The sequence below is a fragment of the Chiloscyllium punctatum genome, chromosome 42 (assembly GCF_047496795.1).
Source record: "Chiloscyllium punctatum isolate Juve2018m chromosome 42, sChiPun1.3, whole genome shotgun sequence".
NCBI classification, from domain to species: Eukaryota; Metazoa; Chordata; class Chondrichthyes; order Orectolobiformes; family Hemiscylliidae; genus Chiloscyllium; species Chiloscyllium punctatum.
Genome location: NC_092780.1, coordinates 8,607,981 through 8,626,648, shown reverse-complemented (window position 1 = coordinate 8,626,648; position 18,668 = coordinate 8,607,981). Strand labels below are relative to the sequence as shown.

The following is an 18,668-nucleotide window of genomic DNA, read 5'->3' as shown; positions in this document are numbered from 1 at the left end:
GGTGACTGAGGAGACACTGACCCTGGGTGGCAACCTCAGACCAGACTGGCAGGGTCTAATCCTCCTCTGCCAATGCTGGGGTAAATGGACCATCCTCTGTACCACCTTGCCCACCAGGACCCTCATGTCCCTGGATTCCAATTTCTCTTTGTCCACCAAGTCTGGGGCAAATGTCCCAAACCAGCCAGGGCAACTCCAGATTGCCAACTCTCCTCTGGGCGCCCAATGGACTTTTGACATTGGTATTGGTGTGAGGGAGGGCATTCTATTCTGGAATATCCTGGCACCGGTGAGTTCATCTGAGAATGGCAAGAGGCGGAATCGGGCTGGCATTGGATAAGAGGGGCGGGATAACGGTGGGCAGATTGCTAATGAGATGAAGAAAACTCACGGAGAGCAAGCCTTCATGAAACTCAACACAAGTGACAAAAAGTGAGAAGATTCAGCCCTCTGTTCTTTTGTTTGGTATTTAGATGTTCCAATGGGTTTGATCGTCACCGACAGGAATGGCTGGACTATCACTGCATGGAGGAGGTACAGTAAAACCTTACCTCAGCACTCATCCCATCAGTCTTCCTTACATTACCATTTTCTTTTTTTAAGAATATGTCCATGTTTGCTAGTCTGCAACAATTTGATGGATGTTAAAATCATTAATAGTCTGACAACAATTTCGAAACCTTTGGAATAAATTGAATGAGAGGTTCATGTGGAATCGGTTTGAAAGGGCTGTCCGATTTCTCCTACTGCCTGATCCTTTCCCGTAGCTCTGCTTCCCTTTTGAAAGTTACTGTTGAATTTGTTTTAACCAACCTTAAAACCATGCATTCCAGATCATCATAACTCACTGCAAAACAATTCTCTCTTCAGAACTGAAGTAATAGAAGCAACAGTATTCCATAAACCTTATCAAGCGTACTCCAACATTGTTGATTTTTAACTTCAACTCACTTTCCTGCCTCTATCCTTTTAGAGTCCAAACATCAGCTGTTTAAGCACATTCAATGATGGACTATCAGGGATAAAGAATTTCAAAGACTCATTACCCTTTGGGTGAAGTATCTTCTCCTCATCTCATATGCCTCCCTGTGTTCTAGACTCCCCGCCCGGGGGTACACCTTCTTGTCAAGTCCCTTCTCTTAGTGTCAATGAGATCATCTGTCAATCTCTTAAATCCCGGAGAATGTAGACCCAGTTTATTCAGCCTTTCATCATGGCCAACCCAGTGAATCTTTGTTGCACTGCCTCAGTGCAAGAATATCCTTCTTCAATGTGGAAGCTAAAACTGCAAGGAATATCCCAGGTGTGATCTCACCAAAGTCCTCGTCACCTATAGCAAGACCTATTTATCCTTTGGAATAATTGTCAATAAGTCATTTGACTTCTTAATAATTTACCATAGCTGCATCTGTGTTCTTTAAATGAGTACACATGTCCCTTTGACCATCAACATTTATAAGTTTCACATTTCTTAAAGAAAACCTGATTTTTCTATTCTTACCACCGAATGAATAATTTAACACGTTGCCATATTATAGTTTTGTTGCCCACTCACCTAACCTGCTTATATCTCTTAGTGTCCTCCCCACAGCTTACATTCCTGCCACCTTTGACTTGTCAGTGATACTATTATCTCCTCCTATCCCACCTGTGTTCTTTGCAAATCATCTTAAATCTGTGATCTCTGGTTGCTGACCCTCCTGCCAATTGCAAACGTGATCAACAACTTTCATTGTCCTGAACAAACCCTTGAAACCTTCCTATGTTAGCGAAGATCCTCAACCCTGATATCTTTCTGAGAATTGAGGTTGCCTTCGACTTTGGGGATAAAGTCGACATTCCTTTGGAAAGGAAGGGTATATTTGCCTTAGAGAGGGAGCAAAGTTCACTCAATTAGTTTCTTGGTCAAAAGGATTGAGTAGACTAGTCCTTATTTCCTCACGTTTAGAAGAATGAGAGGTGATCTCATTGAAATATATACAGTTCTTAAGGGACTTGTTGGATAGATGGTGGGATGGTATTTGTCCTTGCCAACAAGTCAAGAACCTGAGGTCTTAGTCTTAGTGTTAAGACTGAGATGTGGAGATTATTTCTCATTCAAAGAGTTGTAAACTTTTGGAATTCTCCACCCCAGAGATTGGTGGGGCATTCGGTTGTTGAGTAATATTCCAGTCAGAGATCAGCAGATGATTGGTTATTGAGAGAATGAAGGAATATGGGAATTATGCATGGGAGTGCAGGAGAGTTAGACGATCAGCCATGGTCTTATTGAACGGTGGAGCAGCTGAAGGGGCTGACTGGCCTACCCCTGCTCCTATATCCTTCTAAATTCCAACTGTGAATAGCTGCAATGGCAGCTTGGCTGGTGTGAACTTGTTTCCAAAGTGAGGTCAAAATCCTCTTTATTAGAGACCCCTCCTAGAAACAAGTACCAAGACTGCAGGAGAAACTCAGCTTGTCGGACAGCGTCAGGAGAGAAAGCAGAGTTAACGTTTCGAGTCCAGTATAACCATTCTTCAGAACTTCTCTGTGTTTTTAATTCCTCCACAGATGCTGCCAGACCTGCTGAGTTTCTCCAGCATTCTCTGTGTTTTGCTTTAGATTTTCAATGTCCACAGTATTTTGCCTTTAGTTGAGACACCTCTCAGAAGGAGCTTGCATGCCAGATTTTGTTTCCTCCCCCTCTGCCTTCAGGATCCCGGTACAATGTCTGCCATTGCCCAGTGGAGTGGGCCGACAATCTTTCTCCCTTGAATGCTCGATTTCACAATCTGGAATAGAATGACACCCGACAGAAGCGTACATTTGGAAACTGCACCCCTCCTTCCATCCACAGCTTCGCCACCCCCAACCATCCTTCATCTCCTGAACCTTAGCAGGAGAGGTTCCACTTAGAAAACACAAAAGTTCCTCTTCGGTGTTACTACTTGAATAGCATCATTTCCACCCTATGAGAACCTCTGATAATATCACCATGGGGGTTAGGCACTGAACATTTCAGTGTTCAGATCCATTCCAGTGTGAAAGATATGAAGCTGCTCTGTTTATTGTCTGTGGAATGAGGTCAGTTAGCCTTCAGTCCCAACCTAGCAGCTAAGCTTTGTCCATGATTGCATCCTCTTGCGGATAATGATCAGATGTTAACTCCATCCCTCTTTAATGTTTCTGTTATTATCTTTGCAACATTTCAGCACAGCGGTGAGCTCTGTGAGGACCATCCAGAACATTTCCCAGATGTCTCCTCCACAGCAAACTTTGTGAATTCATTGGAAGTTGAAGTTACCACCACCACATCAGTGCTGCTCTCAAGCAGTCTCACTACGGAAGGTAAACACATCAACCTGTTTTCTCTCCAACCTGTTTATTATAGAAGGATGAGAAGTAACTGAAAGTGAGCTGATTCAAATAAAATTGCCTCACCCATTGTGTGGGCCGTCTGAAACTGGTCCATTAAAGAAAAATCTGCTAAAAGGAGAGCTTAGTGTGTAACTCACAGTGTGCACAGTCAGAGCTCCACAGGAGTGAAGAAAGAAAACAAATTAATTACTTTGAAACTCAAGAATGCCAGAGAAGGTGCCATGTGTTTTTTTGCATCTGAGTCAAATCGCGATCACTAGTGAAGCTGAGGGTCCGAACGGACCTGAGGAGTTTTCTGAAGAAGTAGGGAGGAAGCAGTGGCCATGTCCTCTGTAACTAGGCTGACGTGCTCCTTAGTAACAGGGATTGACTTTGACACTGCCTTCTAGTTTAGTGCTTTCAGATGTAGCTGCTGAATTCTCCCCATGAAATGAAAAACAAAGAGGTGATTTATGGAGTTCCTGCTTCTGCCTTGAAGCTTTGCCGGTTGCGAGTGTGTTTCTGGGATGTGGGCCCATGCTTTCCTGGAAAACCGTGCCAAGCTTGTGTGGAAATTCCGATTGTCTGTCCTCCTACTGGTCACGGCTCCAAGGTGGGAGCTTTGGTTTTGTAAAACAACTCAGTTCATGCCGCAATCATTGTTCAAATAAGATGAAGGAGTCACTCGTGTGTGAATGTTGTCTCCATCCCCTTTTTATTTAACACAATAAATCCTCATTTGAAGCAGTTCTGGAGCAGCTTTTAAATTCTTCTTCTTGTTTTTAAGTCCTTCCTAGAAAGAAAACCCAGTAAAACGTGTGAATGACATATACTGGTCTGGTTTGTCTTGTGTCCTTCAAAATAGAGCTCCAGTGTGCCCAGTATGTCATCTTCATGAATGTCTGTTTTTTTAACAAAGTTAAAAATCACACAACACCAGGTTATCCTCCAACTGACTATAGTAGCTACCTGGTGAAGGAGCAGTGCTCTAAAAGCTAGTACTTCCAAATAAACCTGTTGGACTATAACCTGGTGTTGTGTGATTTTTAACCTTGTCCATCCCAGTCCAATACAAGCACCTCCTCACGATGTTTTTATGACCCACTGGCCTGACCAGTCCTCTCTGCATCACTCAACTTCCTTCACCATCGGCAACTGTGCCTCCGACTGCCAAATTGGCTTCCTCTGCTCTAGTTCTACGTCTGAAAAATAGACACGAGGTTGACTAATCTTTACCCGTTAACCAGAAGGTGGCCAATTTGTCGGAACCAAAGTTCTATAACACAGCCCGGTACCATCCCGCCCAGTGGTGCCACTAATTTCAAACAATCTGTGTCAGGTCTGAACAAGGTCGGCAACCGCTTTCAACTAACGCCAACTGGAAGGTCATTTATTTTGCCTAATCAATATTCTGCTGCTGGAAATTCAATTGCAAGGCTTTCGTTATTTCTCATTATTGGGTAATAACTGTAACAGGAAAATTACTTTAATTGCTTTGATCTGCAAGAGTGCGCTGGTCAGATTTTATTGTAGAATAAAGCAATTTTAAAGGAACTATTGCAAGTTTAATAGCTCTGAAATTGCAAATTCTTGATCCTGGCTTGAAGTTTAATCTGTCAGGATCAGAAATTGAAAGCATCACCACCATATCAAAAAACGTTTGCCTTGTTAATTAGGTCATAAATCACGTGGTTACAGCAAAGATGAAAAAATGGATAAATATCCCAGAATTGTGCTTGAATGCTTTTTGAGAAATTTATGCAGAATTACTGAACCCTCAAGGGAGTAACTATGGTGGAGTTCTTGTCAAATTGCTTTCCTCTCATGTATCATTTTTGTGCTTACTAACAATATTATCCCCTGATATTTGATAATTGTTGTAGTTACACTGAGCTGTTACCTTTTGGAAATCTATGGATTCATGTATGGTTTGTTATCAAATGTCACTTTTGGTGCTGCCGGCACACAGCTATAAATATTGAGACCACATTAGAAATAAGCTGGGTCAGTTGAATTTCCCAGTTTCCCTGCCAGGAATATTACAGGTTCAAAATTTACTCAAGGCGGCATTCTTATTGTATCAAGATTATTAGGGCTCTTGGAAGAGTGGGTCTAGAAAGGTTGTTTCCCCTGGTGGGAGAGTCTAGGGCCATGACGCATTATCTCAAAATAAGGGATCACGCATTTAATACGTGGGTGAGGAAGAATTTCTTCTCTCAGAGGGGAGTGAGTCTGGAAGGCTGTCGAGGCTGGGCCATTAAGGATTTTCAAGTCTGAGACAGTTAGATATTTTGGAGAGTCAAGAGTTATGGGGAAAAGGCAGGAAAATGGAGTCGAGGATTAGTTATAGGGGTTTGTGATCAATTAGGCAAACAATGATATATTGCAATTTTCTCATAGTGTATTGAGTTGGTTAAGAAACAGTAGTCTAGATGTGATATGTTAGTTAGTTAGATAAAGACCGTATATAACGGTGACAACTGGGGATGGTTCACTAATACCAAAGGGCAAACAGGCAGTTAGCATGGAGTGTTTCAGGTACATTAAAGTGGTACAGGCAGCATCCTGCTCTCTAGCTAAGGTGTTAAGTCATTCTTCCCTCAGTCTTCCTGCTCTCCAGCTTCCATCTGCCTGATGAGGACTGCTCAATGAAGACTGCTTTCTGAGAAGTTTCCCCTCTGCCCTGAGTCTACCCAATTCTTGTCCCTACATGGTTCCTCCAGTACACATTTGACCTAGCCCCAGAGAGATTACTCCAGAATCTGACTCCTTCTCTCACTTGGCCATGGCGTGGCTTTTCCTTTGCCAATTTTGCTTCTCTAACTTGCTTGTCTCCAGTGTGGTTATTCCAGTGTGGAACTGACCTAGCCCTGATGCCTACCCTCCTGAGTACACCCTACTCTGAGCCTGACACTTATTGTTGGCTTACATTTCTAGGGGTGGATAACCTACACAATGTCCCACAGTTGTACCCTTTTAGCCAGTGGTCATGGGACATTCATTCATGATATCAAATGATCATTGTCCCATTGGTCGCTCTCATTTGAGAACTGGTTTATCATTCTGCATAAGCATATTTTCAGAAACGACACTGACAATAAAGTGTGTTTGTCACCAGATGTATTGCTGATACTAGCCTTGGGCATCGTGACTTTGCAAATTTTTTGCAATTCTTTCCTTTGTTATTGCTGTAATGGCTGCTAAACTGCATCTCATGCATGGTAAATAGTAGGAAAATTCTGTTTTTAAGGGACCCTTCAACAAGGGTTATCAGATTCATGATGATCTCACTGAATGACATAGCAGATTCAATGGGCAGAATGGCCTACTTCTGTTCCTATATCTTATGGAGCTGTTTGGAGCACCTTCATTCAGAAGCAAGTTATAAATCTTGGTGAACCACTTTCTCGTTGCCGTTTCTAACAGTAATCCCACAATTGTAATAGTGAAATGAAAAAAAGGTTGAATATTTAGCAATAAATTAAACCAGCTGTTTGATGGAAAACTTGTTGGGATATCTTATACCAAAATGTGTCAACAAAATGAAGTGAGGACGATTGATAGGGTAGGTGGGGAGAAATTGTTTCCACTGAAGAGAAAGGTTTGGAACTAAAGAAAAGATAATTACCAGGTGAACCAGAGTAGAGACAAAAATGGAAACTGCTGGAAAAGATCAACAGGTCTGGCAGCATCTGTGGAGGGAAATCAGAGTTAACATTTGGGTCGAGTTTCCCTTCGTCAGATCCTTCCTCACTCAACCCAAAATGTTAACCTTGAATTTCTCTCCACAGATGCTGCCAGACCTGCTGAACTTTTCCAGCAATTTGTTTTTGTTTCTGATTTCCAGCATCCACAGTTCTTTCAGTTTTTTATTGAACCAGAGAAGAGTGTTTTGTTTTGGGCAGAAGGCAGTCCCAATAAGGCTGGTAAGGCTAGTGAAAGCTAACTGAACAGGGACTCTCAAAAGGGAATTGAATATTTTTTTTAAAAAAAGGAATTGGAATTGCAGAGCTGTAGGGTAACGGCAGCAGACTGCAATAAATTGAAGAGCACTTTCAAAGAACTGGCAGAGACTTCAAGTCTCTGTGAACTCAGTCCTTCAACTGTAGCTGATGTGTAATGTTGAAGTGTGCAGCAAATGGGTTTGGTTATTTTATGGAAAGTATTGGAAATAATTAGCAAATGATCAGAGAAAAAATGCAGGCTTGTTAAAATAATCTACACTGTCAGTAATACAACACTCCTGCCACACTACCCCTCGGCTACTTTGAGCATTAATTCTCAATCTTATTTTAGTTGCTCACAGTTCATTAAATATTACACATTAACCTCATAAATCAGTACCGGATATTCAAACTTAAACATTATGAGATTTTATGACAATTCACACTTATTAAGTGTTAACAACAGGAAGCACTTTTTTTTCCCCCAAGTATCTTCATTATAGAAGTAAACATTGAAGTAGTTAACAGCCTAGTGCTGGGATGTGACATCCATGTGTGTTTACTGAGGACTCTTGGAGCTCAAATGTGGAATGTTGGAGTTGTCTTCAGTAACTCAGGAAAATAATCTCCTACAGCCATCTGTTGCTATTTCATCAAAAGCAGAATTGAAATCACATGTGCTTTTGAAATGATATTAACCAAACACACCCTCAAGCTGACCTCACCTCCACCAAAAGTAAGCCATACCAATACCGTAAAGAAAGCACTGTGGATGCTGGAAATCTGAAATAAAGCAGGGTATGTCGGAGATGCAGAACAGGTCTGGTGGTATCTATGGAGAGAAGAATTAACATTTCAGGACATCGTCTGTGAACCTAGGAATTAGGAATAGGCCACTGAACCTGTGAAGCCTGCTCTGCATTCAATAAAGTCTCTACATTGTGGAAGCAAGCCATTTTGGCCCATCAAGTCCACCCCATGGGGAATTTAGTATAGCCAAACTTAAGCTGCATATCTTTGGATTGAAGGAGGAAACCAGAGCAAGCCCACACAGACATGGGGAGAACGTGCAAACTCCACACAGTCAGCTGCCCGAGCATGGGATCGAGCTCAGGTACCGGGCACTGTGAGGTAGCGTTGCTAACCGCTGAGCTACCGTGGCTGATCCGATTGTCCTATGTTCCAGGCTACCCTCAATCACCTTTCACCCTCCCGTTTATCAAGAATCATCTGTGAAGGAAGGTCATTCACCTAAAAATTAGCTTCCTGTTTCTAAATGTCTTTTACAAGAGGTTTGTGTTACTTGATGAGTGAGGTTCGCATTTATATAGCATTTTCCACATCCACAAGACAGAACAAAAGTTAGTCAAAGAAATACTCTTTGAAGTTGTAAAGTAGGAATCTATATTATGTAAATTCCATAAGCAATAATGTGATAATGACCAGAGAATTTATTTGTCTGATGCTAACTGATGCCTAAATATAAGAAATGGTTAACTCCCCTCACTCCTCTCTGTAAAGAGCGCCTTGTGGTCTTTGACAACCAGCCAATAGGGAGATGGGGCCTGATTTTAGCACTTCATCAGAAATACAACATCTCGAACAGTGCAGCACTCCCTCAGTAGTACTGCACTGGAGTGTCTGAAGTTTAACTGCCTGCCAATTGCAAGCTGGGCACCACTTCTTGCCTGATGATACGGTGGCTCAGTGGCTAGCACTACTGCCTCACAGCGCCAGGCACCTGGGTTTGATTCCAACCTTAGGTGACTGTCTGTGCGGAGTTTGCACATTTTCTGCATGGATTTCCTCCCACAATCCAAAGCTGTGCAGGGTTAGGTGAATTGGCCATGCTAAATTGAGAGTGTGTTGCTGGAAAAGCACAGTGGGTCAGGCAGCAAAGAGGAGCAGGAAAATTGATGTTTCAGGCTATAGCCCTTCGTCATTCCTGAAGGGCTCCAGCAAGGAACATTGATTTTCCTGCTCCTCAGATGCTGCCTGACCTGCTGTGCTTTTCCAGCAACACACTCTCAACTCTGATCTCCAGCATCTGCAGACCTCACTGTCTCCAGGCCATGCTACATTGTCCATAGTGTTCAGGGATGTGTAGATTAGGTACATTAGTCAGGGGTGAATGTAGTGGAATGGGTTTGGGTGGGAGGGTCTGTTTCCACGCTGTAGGGATTCTATGAATGGTGTGAGGACACAGACAAAGGCTGCCCTCTGAAAGACCCAACTCCCTTCCCATTCATTTCCACAGTGATGCCTCAGCTACTTTCTGTATTTTATAATCAATTTTGTTTTTGGTGAAATAACTAAGAGGGCACCTCTTGTGTTGATGCACCCTCTCCCTGAGTTACCTTTCACTACAGATTGCTGTTCTCTCCTGGAGTTAGCACTCGAGAGTCAGACAGAAAAGGAAAGAGAAAAAAAAAGAAAGGAGGAAATCAGATCCAAAGCTAAATTTATGAATAGGGATATTAAACTAGATATGTACAATGGCATCACGTCACAGATCTGCCATCTAATTCCAGTTTGCTCTTTCCTCTAGATGACACGAAACTCATTTTTCGTCAGAAGGACAACGGTAAGTTTTATAAAGATTTACATTTTTAATTTGCTTTCCCAATGTATATTCTTCCATTAACTTTTTTTCTCATTTTTGGGTTTTTAAACTATTTCTCAAACTTTATTTTAAAATATTTATGAGAGATATTGCTGCTAGTCCCAGATGCTTATGGGTGTCAGCAAGCATAGCCTTTTTTATAGAGCAAGTTACTGTTATCACCTGCAGGGTGCTATACAAACAGACAGCAGATGCAGATTCTCCAGGAGTTGTTTTCAGCCAATGTGCTGTGAAAGACTGGGTTGTGCTGTCAGAACGTCCCCACGCGTGCTGTGAAATTGTGCACAACAGTATTGAACATCAATGTCAAACAGACATTGTTTCATCTTAAACCAAACTTTCATCAACCAAAATGACAACTCATTAAATTTGTGAAAATTAATCACCAAATTTAAAAAAAAAACTATCAGTTGCTGAACTGAATGCATCAGATTTAGGGCCATGAGTACTTAGAAATAATTGAGTTAAGCAGATTTTGAAAATGTAGGCGAAAGTGAGGACTGTATCGATATTAGAGTCGAGAGTGTGTTGCTGGAAAAGCACAGCAGGTCAGGCAGCATCTGAGGAGCAGGAGAATCGACATTTCAGACAAAAGCCCTTCATCATTTTGAAAATGTGTCTGTGCTCATGATCGAAGCTGGTTTTTTTTCTGGTGGATTCAAAACATTAATGCATTTGATCCTTCTTGATGCAAACCTCTCAAGTAAGACCATGACCATAATAAACATGTGAAAATGTGACATTTATGAACAATCCATACAGTTGAAAAATGTGGGTGTTCTGTGGAATGGTTTGTTTCATTGAAATTTGCTGTGTTATTGAAAGGTTTGGGAGTCACTGCTCTAGTATATTTCAACCAGGTATTGGATATACTTATACATCTGGGAGGGAGAAATTGCGAGCATAATGGGTAGAGAGTGGGTCTTACTGCAAAGCTATTCCAAGCGGTGCGGTATCATACAGCGGTCGTACAAACTGGGACTCTGAGTCAGTGAATGGACACACAACCTTGTATAGCAGACAATGACCTTTGTCCTCCTCCAGTCCACACCGGTTCCTGTTACAGGCATCATTGGGCTGTAAATAAAATTCACCTCTTTCTCTCCGTTTTCAAGTTGGGAATGGACCTTGATCCCCTGCCCACCCTTGTATTTTGTTTCATAATTTGCAAATTACTCGATGCAGGCATTGCCAGCACTTGCCCATCCCTAATTGCTCTGGAAAAGGTGGTGATGAGCCATCTTCTTCTCTCTGTGTTGGTGTAGGTATTTCCGAGCTACTGAATTCTAGAATCCTGGCCCAGTGACAATAGCAGAATGGTGGTGAAGCTCCAAGCCAGGATGCCGTGTGCTTGGAAGTGATGGTAGTGTTCCCATGCATCTGTTGTCTTTGTCTGTCTGAGTGACAGAGGTCGCTGGTGTGGGAGGGGCTGTCAAAGTGCCCTTATCAAGTCTCTGTCATGCATCTTGTGGAGGTTACACAGTGCGGCCACATTGTATTGTTACTGGAGAGAGTGAGTATTTAAAGTGGTGAGTGAGGTACTGATCAGAGAGCCGCTTTCTTTTTCGAGAAGATGATGAGCTTCCTGAGTGTTGTTGGAGCTGCACAATAGGCGAGTGGAGCGTATTCCTTCACCCTCCTGGCTTCGCCTTCTCAATAGGGGAAAGGCTTTAGCAAATCAGGAAATGAGTCACTCACCTCTGCTGACCCAATCTTAGCTTCAGTTACTGCTGTCAGTATTTGTGTTTAGGCATTGCAGCTGACTGTTCTGGGAGGGTTTAGCTCAGTTGGCTGGCTGCTTGGTTAATTAATGCGGAGTGATACTAACAGCCTGGGTTCAGATTCCAGCACCAACTGAGGTTACCAGGAAGGGCTCTCCTTCTCAACCACCCCAACCTGAGGTATGGTAACCCCCAGGTTAAACCACCACCAGTCTCTTCTCTCTAATGAGAGAGCAGTATTATGGTCTGGTAGACGATGGCAATGTAATTGTAGCTGGTGTTTATTTGCCTCGGTTTTTATCTTATCAAGCAAAGAACTGTACATTAAAATTCAGCAAAACAAATACCCTTTAATAAATAGGAATATAAAGTTATAGTTGAAGTTTCTCAGTTCCCAGTGTTTGTACAGACAGCTGTGCAGACACAAATGCACACCTTTTTATTTGTTCTCTGCACTCTCTGACACTGCTAAAGGGTATACACCTCAGGAAGGAATTGATCTCTTGTGAACCTGTTTTAGGCTATTACCAAAAATCACAATGGCTTCTCTTTGGTTTCCTTCTTCAATTCATAGAATAGAAGTTTTCATCAAATACCTACAGTGTGGAAACAGGTCCTTCGGCCCAACAAGTCCACACTGATCCTCTGAAGAGTAACCCACCCAGACACATAACCCTACCCACACTACTCTACTTTCACCTCTGATCAATGTACCTAACCTACACGTCCCTGAACACTATGGTCAATTTAGCATGGCCAATCCGCTTGACCTGCACATCTTTGCATTGTGGGAGGAAACCGGAGCATCTGGAGGAAACCCACACAAACACGGGAGAATGTGCAAACTCCACATTGATAGTCACCTGAGGCTGGAAGCAAATGCAGGTCTCTGACACAGTGAGGCAGCAGTACTAATCACTGAGCCACCATGTTTGTGATAGCACCTTATATGAAATGTTGCATTGTCAATTTCCCCTGTGCTCTCTATAATTTTAACTCCCTCTATCAGGACGCGTTCAACATTTTCCCAATCACCCTTCCTAATGGATGTTTTGACTCCAGCAGAGTGTCTTTTCCTGAGGTGATAATGCTTATGTTATCCCCATAACATAAGAAAATAAGACATGGGTAACATGGCATTGAAAGATCAAACAGATGTTTATTGCTGCCCGCTAATATATACAAATATTACATTCATGAGTGCATCATGTCTGGGCAACTATTAAGCAATTCAATTACAAAGAGTAGCACACTTAACCACAACATGGCAAGAATTCAGATGTGATGGAGATCATTGTACCCTCAAGTTGCAGGCTATGATACAGTGATGATGTCATGAATATGTTTGTTAATTGGTGTTTGCAGTTCTTAAACATATACTGACTGTGGACACAACATAATGCTTCCCATGGTTCATTGCCATTATTATAGACCCCACCTCAATTCCTGTGGGAACCACCAAGGAGACAATACCCTTTAGGGGAAGCTCAGTTTAGTGACTACATTCAACCACATTGACTGAGTTCAGTTTTGGCCTTGGTTGAAATGATTGCCTTTGAGATTGTGTCCTTCCATGATGCCCTATTTTTTTCCAGGTGACCATGGCCTTGTGAGATTACCAATATGGGCAACATCTACTGCCCTCCATTGAGATGATTGTTGAGATGGGGCAGGGTGAGTGGGTGCCAGATAGGGATGCCACAGCCTGCCCAACCCTGCCCTGACTGCCTCACAGCCATCTGAGACCCTTAAGTGGAGAATTGATGCCCATCCATTGCCACCAGTATTCACCCAGCAACAGGCATGGCAGAGCAGTCATCACTGAAATGCAAGCCCTTCCTTTGTTTGAGTTCCCCACTGGGGTCAGTGCCTGATTGAGTGATCCAGTGTTGGGAAGAGCATGACCTGCTAAACATCAACCCACTAGCTTCACAGCCCCACAGCCATGAGTCCTATTCCATGACCTCTCTCCACGCCTCCCCCACACACCGGTGACTTTGGCAATCCTTTATGTGGGTACATTACCGATCAGTGCCACTGCTCCCGCTGGCCGGTACCTGCAGTGAACAGCTTCCAGCCTTGGTTGGCCAGCTGTCCTGATAGGGTGAGATTTTGCCCCTTGACCCAGGGAAAGGGGCAGCACTGGCAGCTTTGTGGCTCTGGGAGGATCTTTCCAGCTCTCCCATCAGTGAGTGAGATTCCATGACCTCGATTCAATGCTACTCATGATATTGAAGTAGGTATAGAGATGGAGGTGAAAGTGAGGACTGCAGATGCTGGAAACCAGAGTCTAGATCAGAGTGATGCTGGAAAAGCACAGCAGGTCAGGCAGCATCCGAGGAGCAGGAAAATCGACGTTTCGGGCAAAAGCTCTTCATCACGAATGAAGGTGCCTTACAACATTGTCATTAGTCCTTGGTTAAATTGTTGGGATGTAATGAGATACTGAAATCAGTAAGCAAAAAAGAATTTAGGTTTTATCTTCACTACCAAACAAAATGGGTCGAATTTTTGTTTTCCATTCAGGGTGAGGCGAACATCCCAATTCCAGTCAATCAAATTGCACATCCTACAGGCCAAGACCTGGCTGGCTGGTTTTGAATCGTTATCTGCTCATTAGTTGTGCAGATTTGGTATTTTTCCACAAAAATGCAGCATTAAAAACATTGGGAACAGAGAAGTGACCCTGTTGCCCAGAGAATTCTATTCCTGTCTTAGACTGACAAACGTTAGTTCACACTCCAGCAACGCTGGTCTTTGCAATTCCTCCACCACCTCTCTGTCTTTTCCCTTTCTTCTCTCCTTTTACTCAAGTTTGAACGTTTGCCATTCCCCTTTGCTGTTCGTTCCTTTCTCACAGAGTTTTCTCGTTGGTGTAAAGTTCTTTGGGAATCCTCTTCTTGTGTGCAAGGACCATTATGAAAGTTTGAAGCATGGCTATTGTAGTTTACTTCTCCCACTCTCTTCCTCGTCATATTCCTCAATTCCTTCTGTTATACATAACGGGGGGTAAGTGAAGTGAAATCTCCAATTCCCTTGCTTGCTGTAGGCAATTTGTGTTCTGTTTTGCTGTGGTATGACCATGTGTCTGGGAGGTTAAACACACACCCTGGCAATCTCACTCCTCTCTCTCTCTCTATCTCTCTCTCTCTCTCTGCCACACTGACCAGAGCAAGTTAGCACTTCCTCACTGGTGGTGTTGTCTGTCTAAGTGTTGCCCATTGTCTGTTGTAGAGAATGCTGGTGCCAGATGTCCAACTTATATGCTACCTTTGTTGTTCCCATTCCATTTTTCACTGGCATAGATTGCAGCTGGTGCGCCAATGGATGTCAGGGCCATCTTGATGGTGTTGGTGCCCACACCATGTGGAAGCTTTGGAAGATCGATCTAATTTTGTCGGTTTCTGCATGAAAACCTGTCTCTACGTCACCCTCCTTGAAGATGTTGCATCCTCACTTGGGGAAGTGATCGATGTCCTCAAAGCTCTCTTGCCGGATGGAGATGGGATGGTCTTTTTGCCATTCAGTCATTATTGCCTTGGTTTTAGTGCAGATGATGCATAGACCAACCCTGGAGTTGTTAGTCTCAAATCTATTGGTCGTGCTGTGGAACAAACACTTCCGCAGGAAGACGAGGTTTTCTGAAAAATCAATGTCAGTCAATTGTTGGCAGATTCCAAATTCTGTGACATGCCTTCCTCATGATTAATGAAAAGGAAAGGAATGATAAGAGTTTGCAACCTTTCTCAAGAAGGCTGTGGTGCCCCGGCTGGTCTCAATGCGGCTGCTAGTTTCAAGGCATAAGCCTTTGAAGGTGGTGATGTCCCACTCCAGAACACTGTGTAATGTACTGCCAATGGCTGCAATCCAAAACTTCCTTAAGGTCAATTAAGTTTATAGCAAATGGCTTCTGATATTCAAAGTTCTGCTGTAAGTGTAAGGAGGGTGTTCCCGATGGTCGGTGCATCCAGAACCAGGGTCAAAAACCAGAAGAGAAAATGCTGGAAAATCTCAGCAGGTCTGGCAGCATCTGTAAGGAGAGAAAAGAGCTGAAGTTTCGAGTCTAACTGACCCTTTTTCAAAGATTCCAACATCCACAGTAATTTGCTTTTACCAGGGGTCACAGTTTGAGGATATGGAGTGGACCATTTAGGACGGAGATGAAGAGCGATTTCTTCACCCAGAGAGTGGTGAGCCTGGGGAATTCATTACCACAGGAAGTAGTTGATGCTTAAACATTGTATTCAAGAGGGGGCTAGATATAGCACTTGGGGTGAATGGGATCAAAGGTTATGGGGAGAAAGCAAGATTAGGTTATTGAGTTGGACGATCAGCCACGATCATGATGAATGGCCTCCTCCTGTTTCTATCTTCTACATTGCTATGATGATCCTGAATGTAAATATCACAGCATGATCTGATACCCCCAGAGGGCTGCCTGGTCAAAATTATGGATAGCATCTATTTCCATTTCCAGTCTATGCTCAGTACCTTGCCTGTCTATTTGTTGCAGATGTACTCCTCATCTCTAGTCATCGTGGACAACCACTGCAGTTCAGATCGAGGTGATTAGATTCCTGAACTTTGTTATGATGGAGTTCTTGCCATGTTTCAGTAGCTTTGCTGGCACCTTGCTGATCTCTGATGGCCTGAGGTTCTTCAGAATATTGATAGTTCTTTGAACCTCTGATGTGATCATTTCTCCCAGGCTGGTGCTTGGCTGGCATTTATTAACAGTGAATGTGGAGTTAGGGCGAGGCAGGCCCCTAGTTCCACTTCAATAAGGGATAGTGCAAAGGGAAAGTTATCACTATTTAGCTTGTCATAGAAGCAACAAACAGTCTTTACAGGTCTGATGAGGATGGAAATCTTTTAAAATTCTGAACTTTAATGTAGATGAGTTCTGATAGCTGGAATTGAAATCTGAAATTGGAATTGAAATCTGAGGATAACGTGGGATTTCTTCTCTGATATTAATGTTCAGCAGCTCATGAAGGTAGGCACTTGTGGCTTTTGTACCAGGAGGCTGCATTTTTTACAGATGGACCTGGTATTTTGAAATCAAATTGGGAGCCTTTTAAACACTTTACACCCGTCCATGTCTTAAAATACAGAACGATACAGCCTTGTTAGTGCTGATGCTCATACAGGCTTCATTGCTCACTTACAGACTGCCCGGCCCCTTTCTGAAGCTGGACTTTGACACTCATTAGCTCAGGCCGGTTCCAGTCATATGGCCAGTATAGGTCTCATCCACTTGGAATGATTTAACTAAAAGCTACTGCTGTACAATGGGTGTAATGAATGAGATCTTAACACTTGCTAAAAATGAATCGGTTTCTGCCTACTCATTGTTAGGGCTCCAACTCAGAGCCATGGAGTCTGCACTTATGTTTTCGGCGAATCTCCAAACAATAGCAAGTATAAATTCCACAGAGAGGATGTGTCTAATTATGCAACTTCTCAGGGGATACCATCCCACACAAGACAATCCAATTAGGAACTTTCTGGAAGCTTGATCGTCTGTTGGTGTTGCAAAGGTCACCTGATCCTTGGCAACCACCTTAGCATTCCATCAGTGTCCATTTTAAAATATTTATGACCGTTCCAGAAGCTTCTATTTGAACACATACACTTTTTAAAGTTATGAGTAGGATAAGGCTACGCTGGGTATGACACATCGCTCTCAAGACTCTGTATCTACTCAAGAAACACAGAGATGATGTCTGGCAGCATCTGTGGAGAGAAAAACAGAGGATGACTCCAAGATTTGAAACATTATCTCTGTTTTCTCTCCATACATAGTGCCAGACCTGCTGAGATTCTCTAGTGTTCTCTGTGCTTGTTTCAGATTTCCAGCATCCACAGTATTTTGGCTTTATTGTACCTACTTAATCCTGTTGTAAATGTTTTTACTGGCTGTTTTAATGGCTTTTGTGATACGTGTGGTAATAAATTATTGTAGTGCAGAATTGAGCCTATCTTATTTTGGAGATGTTGGTTGAGATTGAACACTGTTGGTGTAAGTTAAAACTGTCTCTAGCCAAATTGGATAAATGCTTTAATTACATTTCTAATGCTAGTTTTTTCTTGCCACATATTAGGTTACACAATAAACTACTTTTTTTCTTCTGCGAACAATATATTTTTCTTAACTCAAGTCTTCTACTCTGCAAGCCCAAAACCGTGTGGCTAACACAACAGTCTTATGGGTTCACGTAGCTGTTGTCAGGAAGAATGGTGAGATTAGCTCCCTTGATAATTATGTTTTGGATTCCTGCTGTGTGCTATTCAGTGCAGTACATAGAGTTCAGGCAGCTTGGATTTTCCACTATTGTTTTGGACTATTAATCTCTGGCTGCAGAGAGATTGGACAGCGAGTGATGGCAAAAATCTGCTTTCTCCCTACCACTGAGGCAAGATTCATTGATAGCTTTGTGCCAATGTCTGTCCAACAGTTTGCAATAGACACGTTCATTGTACACGATCTCAGAGATATTTTGCAGAACTCCCCAAGGTAGAATCAGAGTGACAGATGCAATCTCTCCAAAAGACCACAGCACACGCGGGAAGTATCAGACACGCAGGGAAGTACAAAGAGAAAAATGATGGCACCAACAGCAATACAAAAACGAATCAAATTGAAATGATGCAAGACAAATCAAAAAGGACACAAATTGTTTATTTTCTCCTCTCTCCCTCCCAGCTCCCCCATCTCCTCGCTCCTTCTCATGGCCCCTACACCTCCCCACCTCCCTTAACAAAGATCTTAGAGGAACAATACCAATAGAATGTTACAGAGATAATCAGATCTTGTTGAATGATGTAGATTCGATTCCCTACAGTGCAGGAACAGGCACTTCGGCCCAACCAGTCCACACCGACCCTCCAAAGAGTAGCCCACCCAGACCCACTTCCCTCTGACTAATGCACCTAACACTATGGGCAATTTAGCACGGCCAATTCACCTAACCTGCACATTTTTGGACTGTGGGAGAAAACCCACACAGACACAGGGAGGATGTGTAACCTCTACACAGACGG

General features: G+C 42.9%; 1 protein-coding gene across 1 annotated transcript in view; it reads left to right on the top strand.

The window, feature by feature from the left end:
• Positions 1-18,668, top strand: part of LOC140465709 (plexin domain-containing protein 1-like) — a 274,629-nt gene that overhangs the window by 197,138 nt on the left and 58,823 nt on the right. Inside the window, exons 10-12 of the mRNA XM_072561360.1 lie at positions 474-534; positions 3,192-3,327; positions 9,829-9,864. Of these exons, the coding sequence (XP_072417461.1) occupies positions 474-534; positions 3,192-3,327; positions 9,829-9,864 (233 nt within the window). The remainder of the gene's footprint in view (positions 1-473; positions 535-3,191; positions 3,328-9,828; positions 9,865-18,668) is intronic.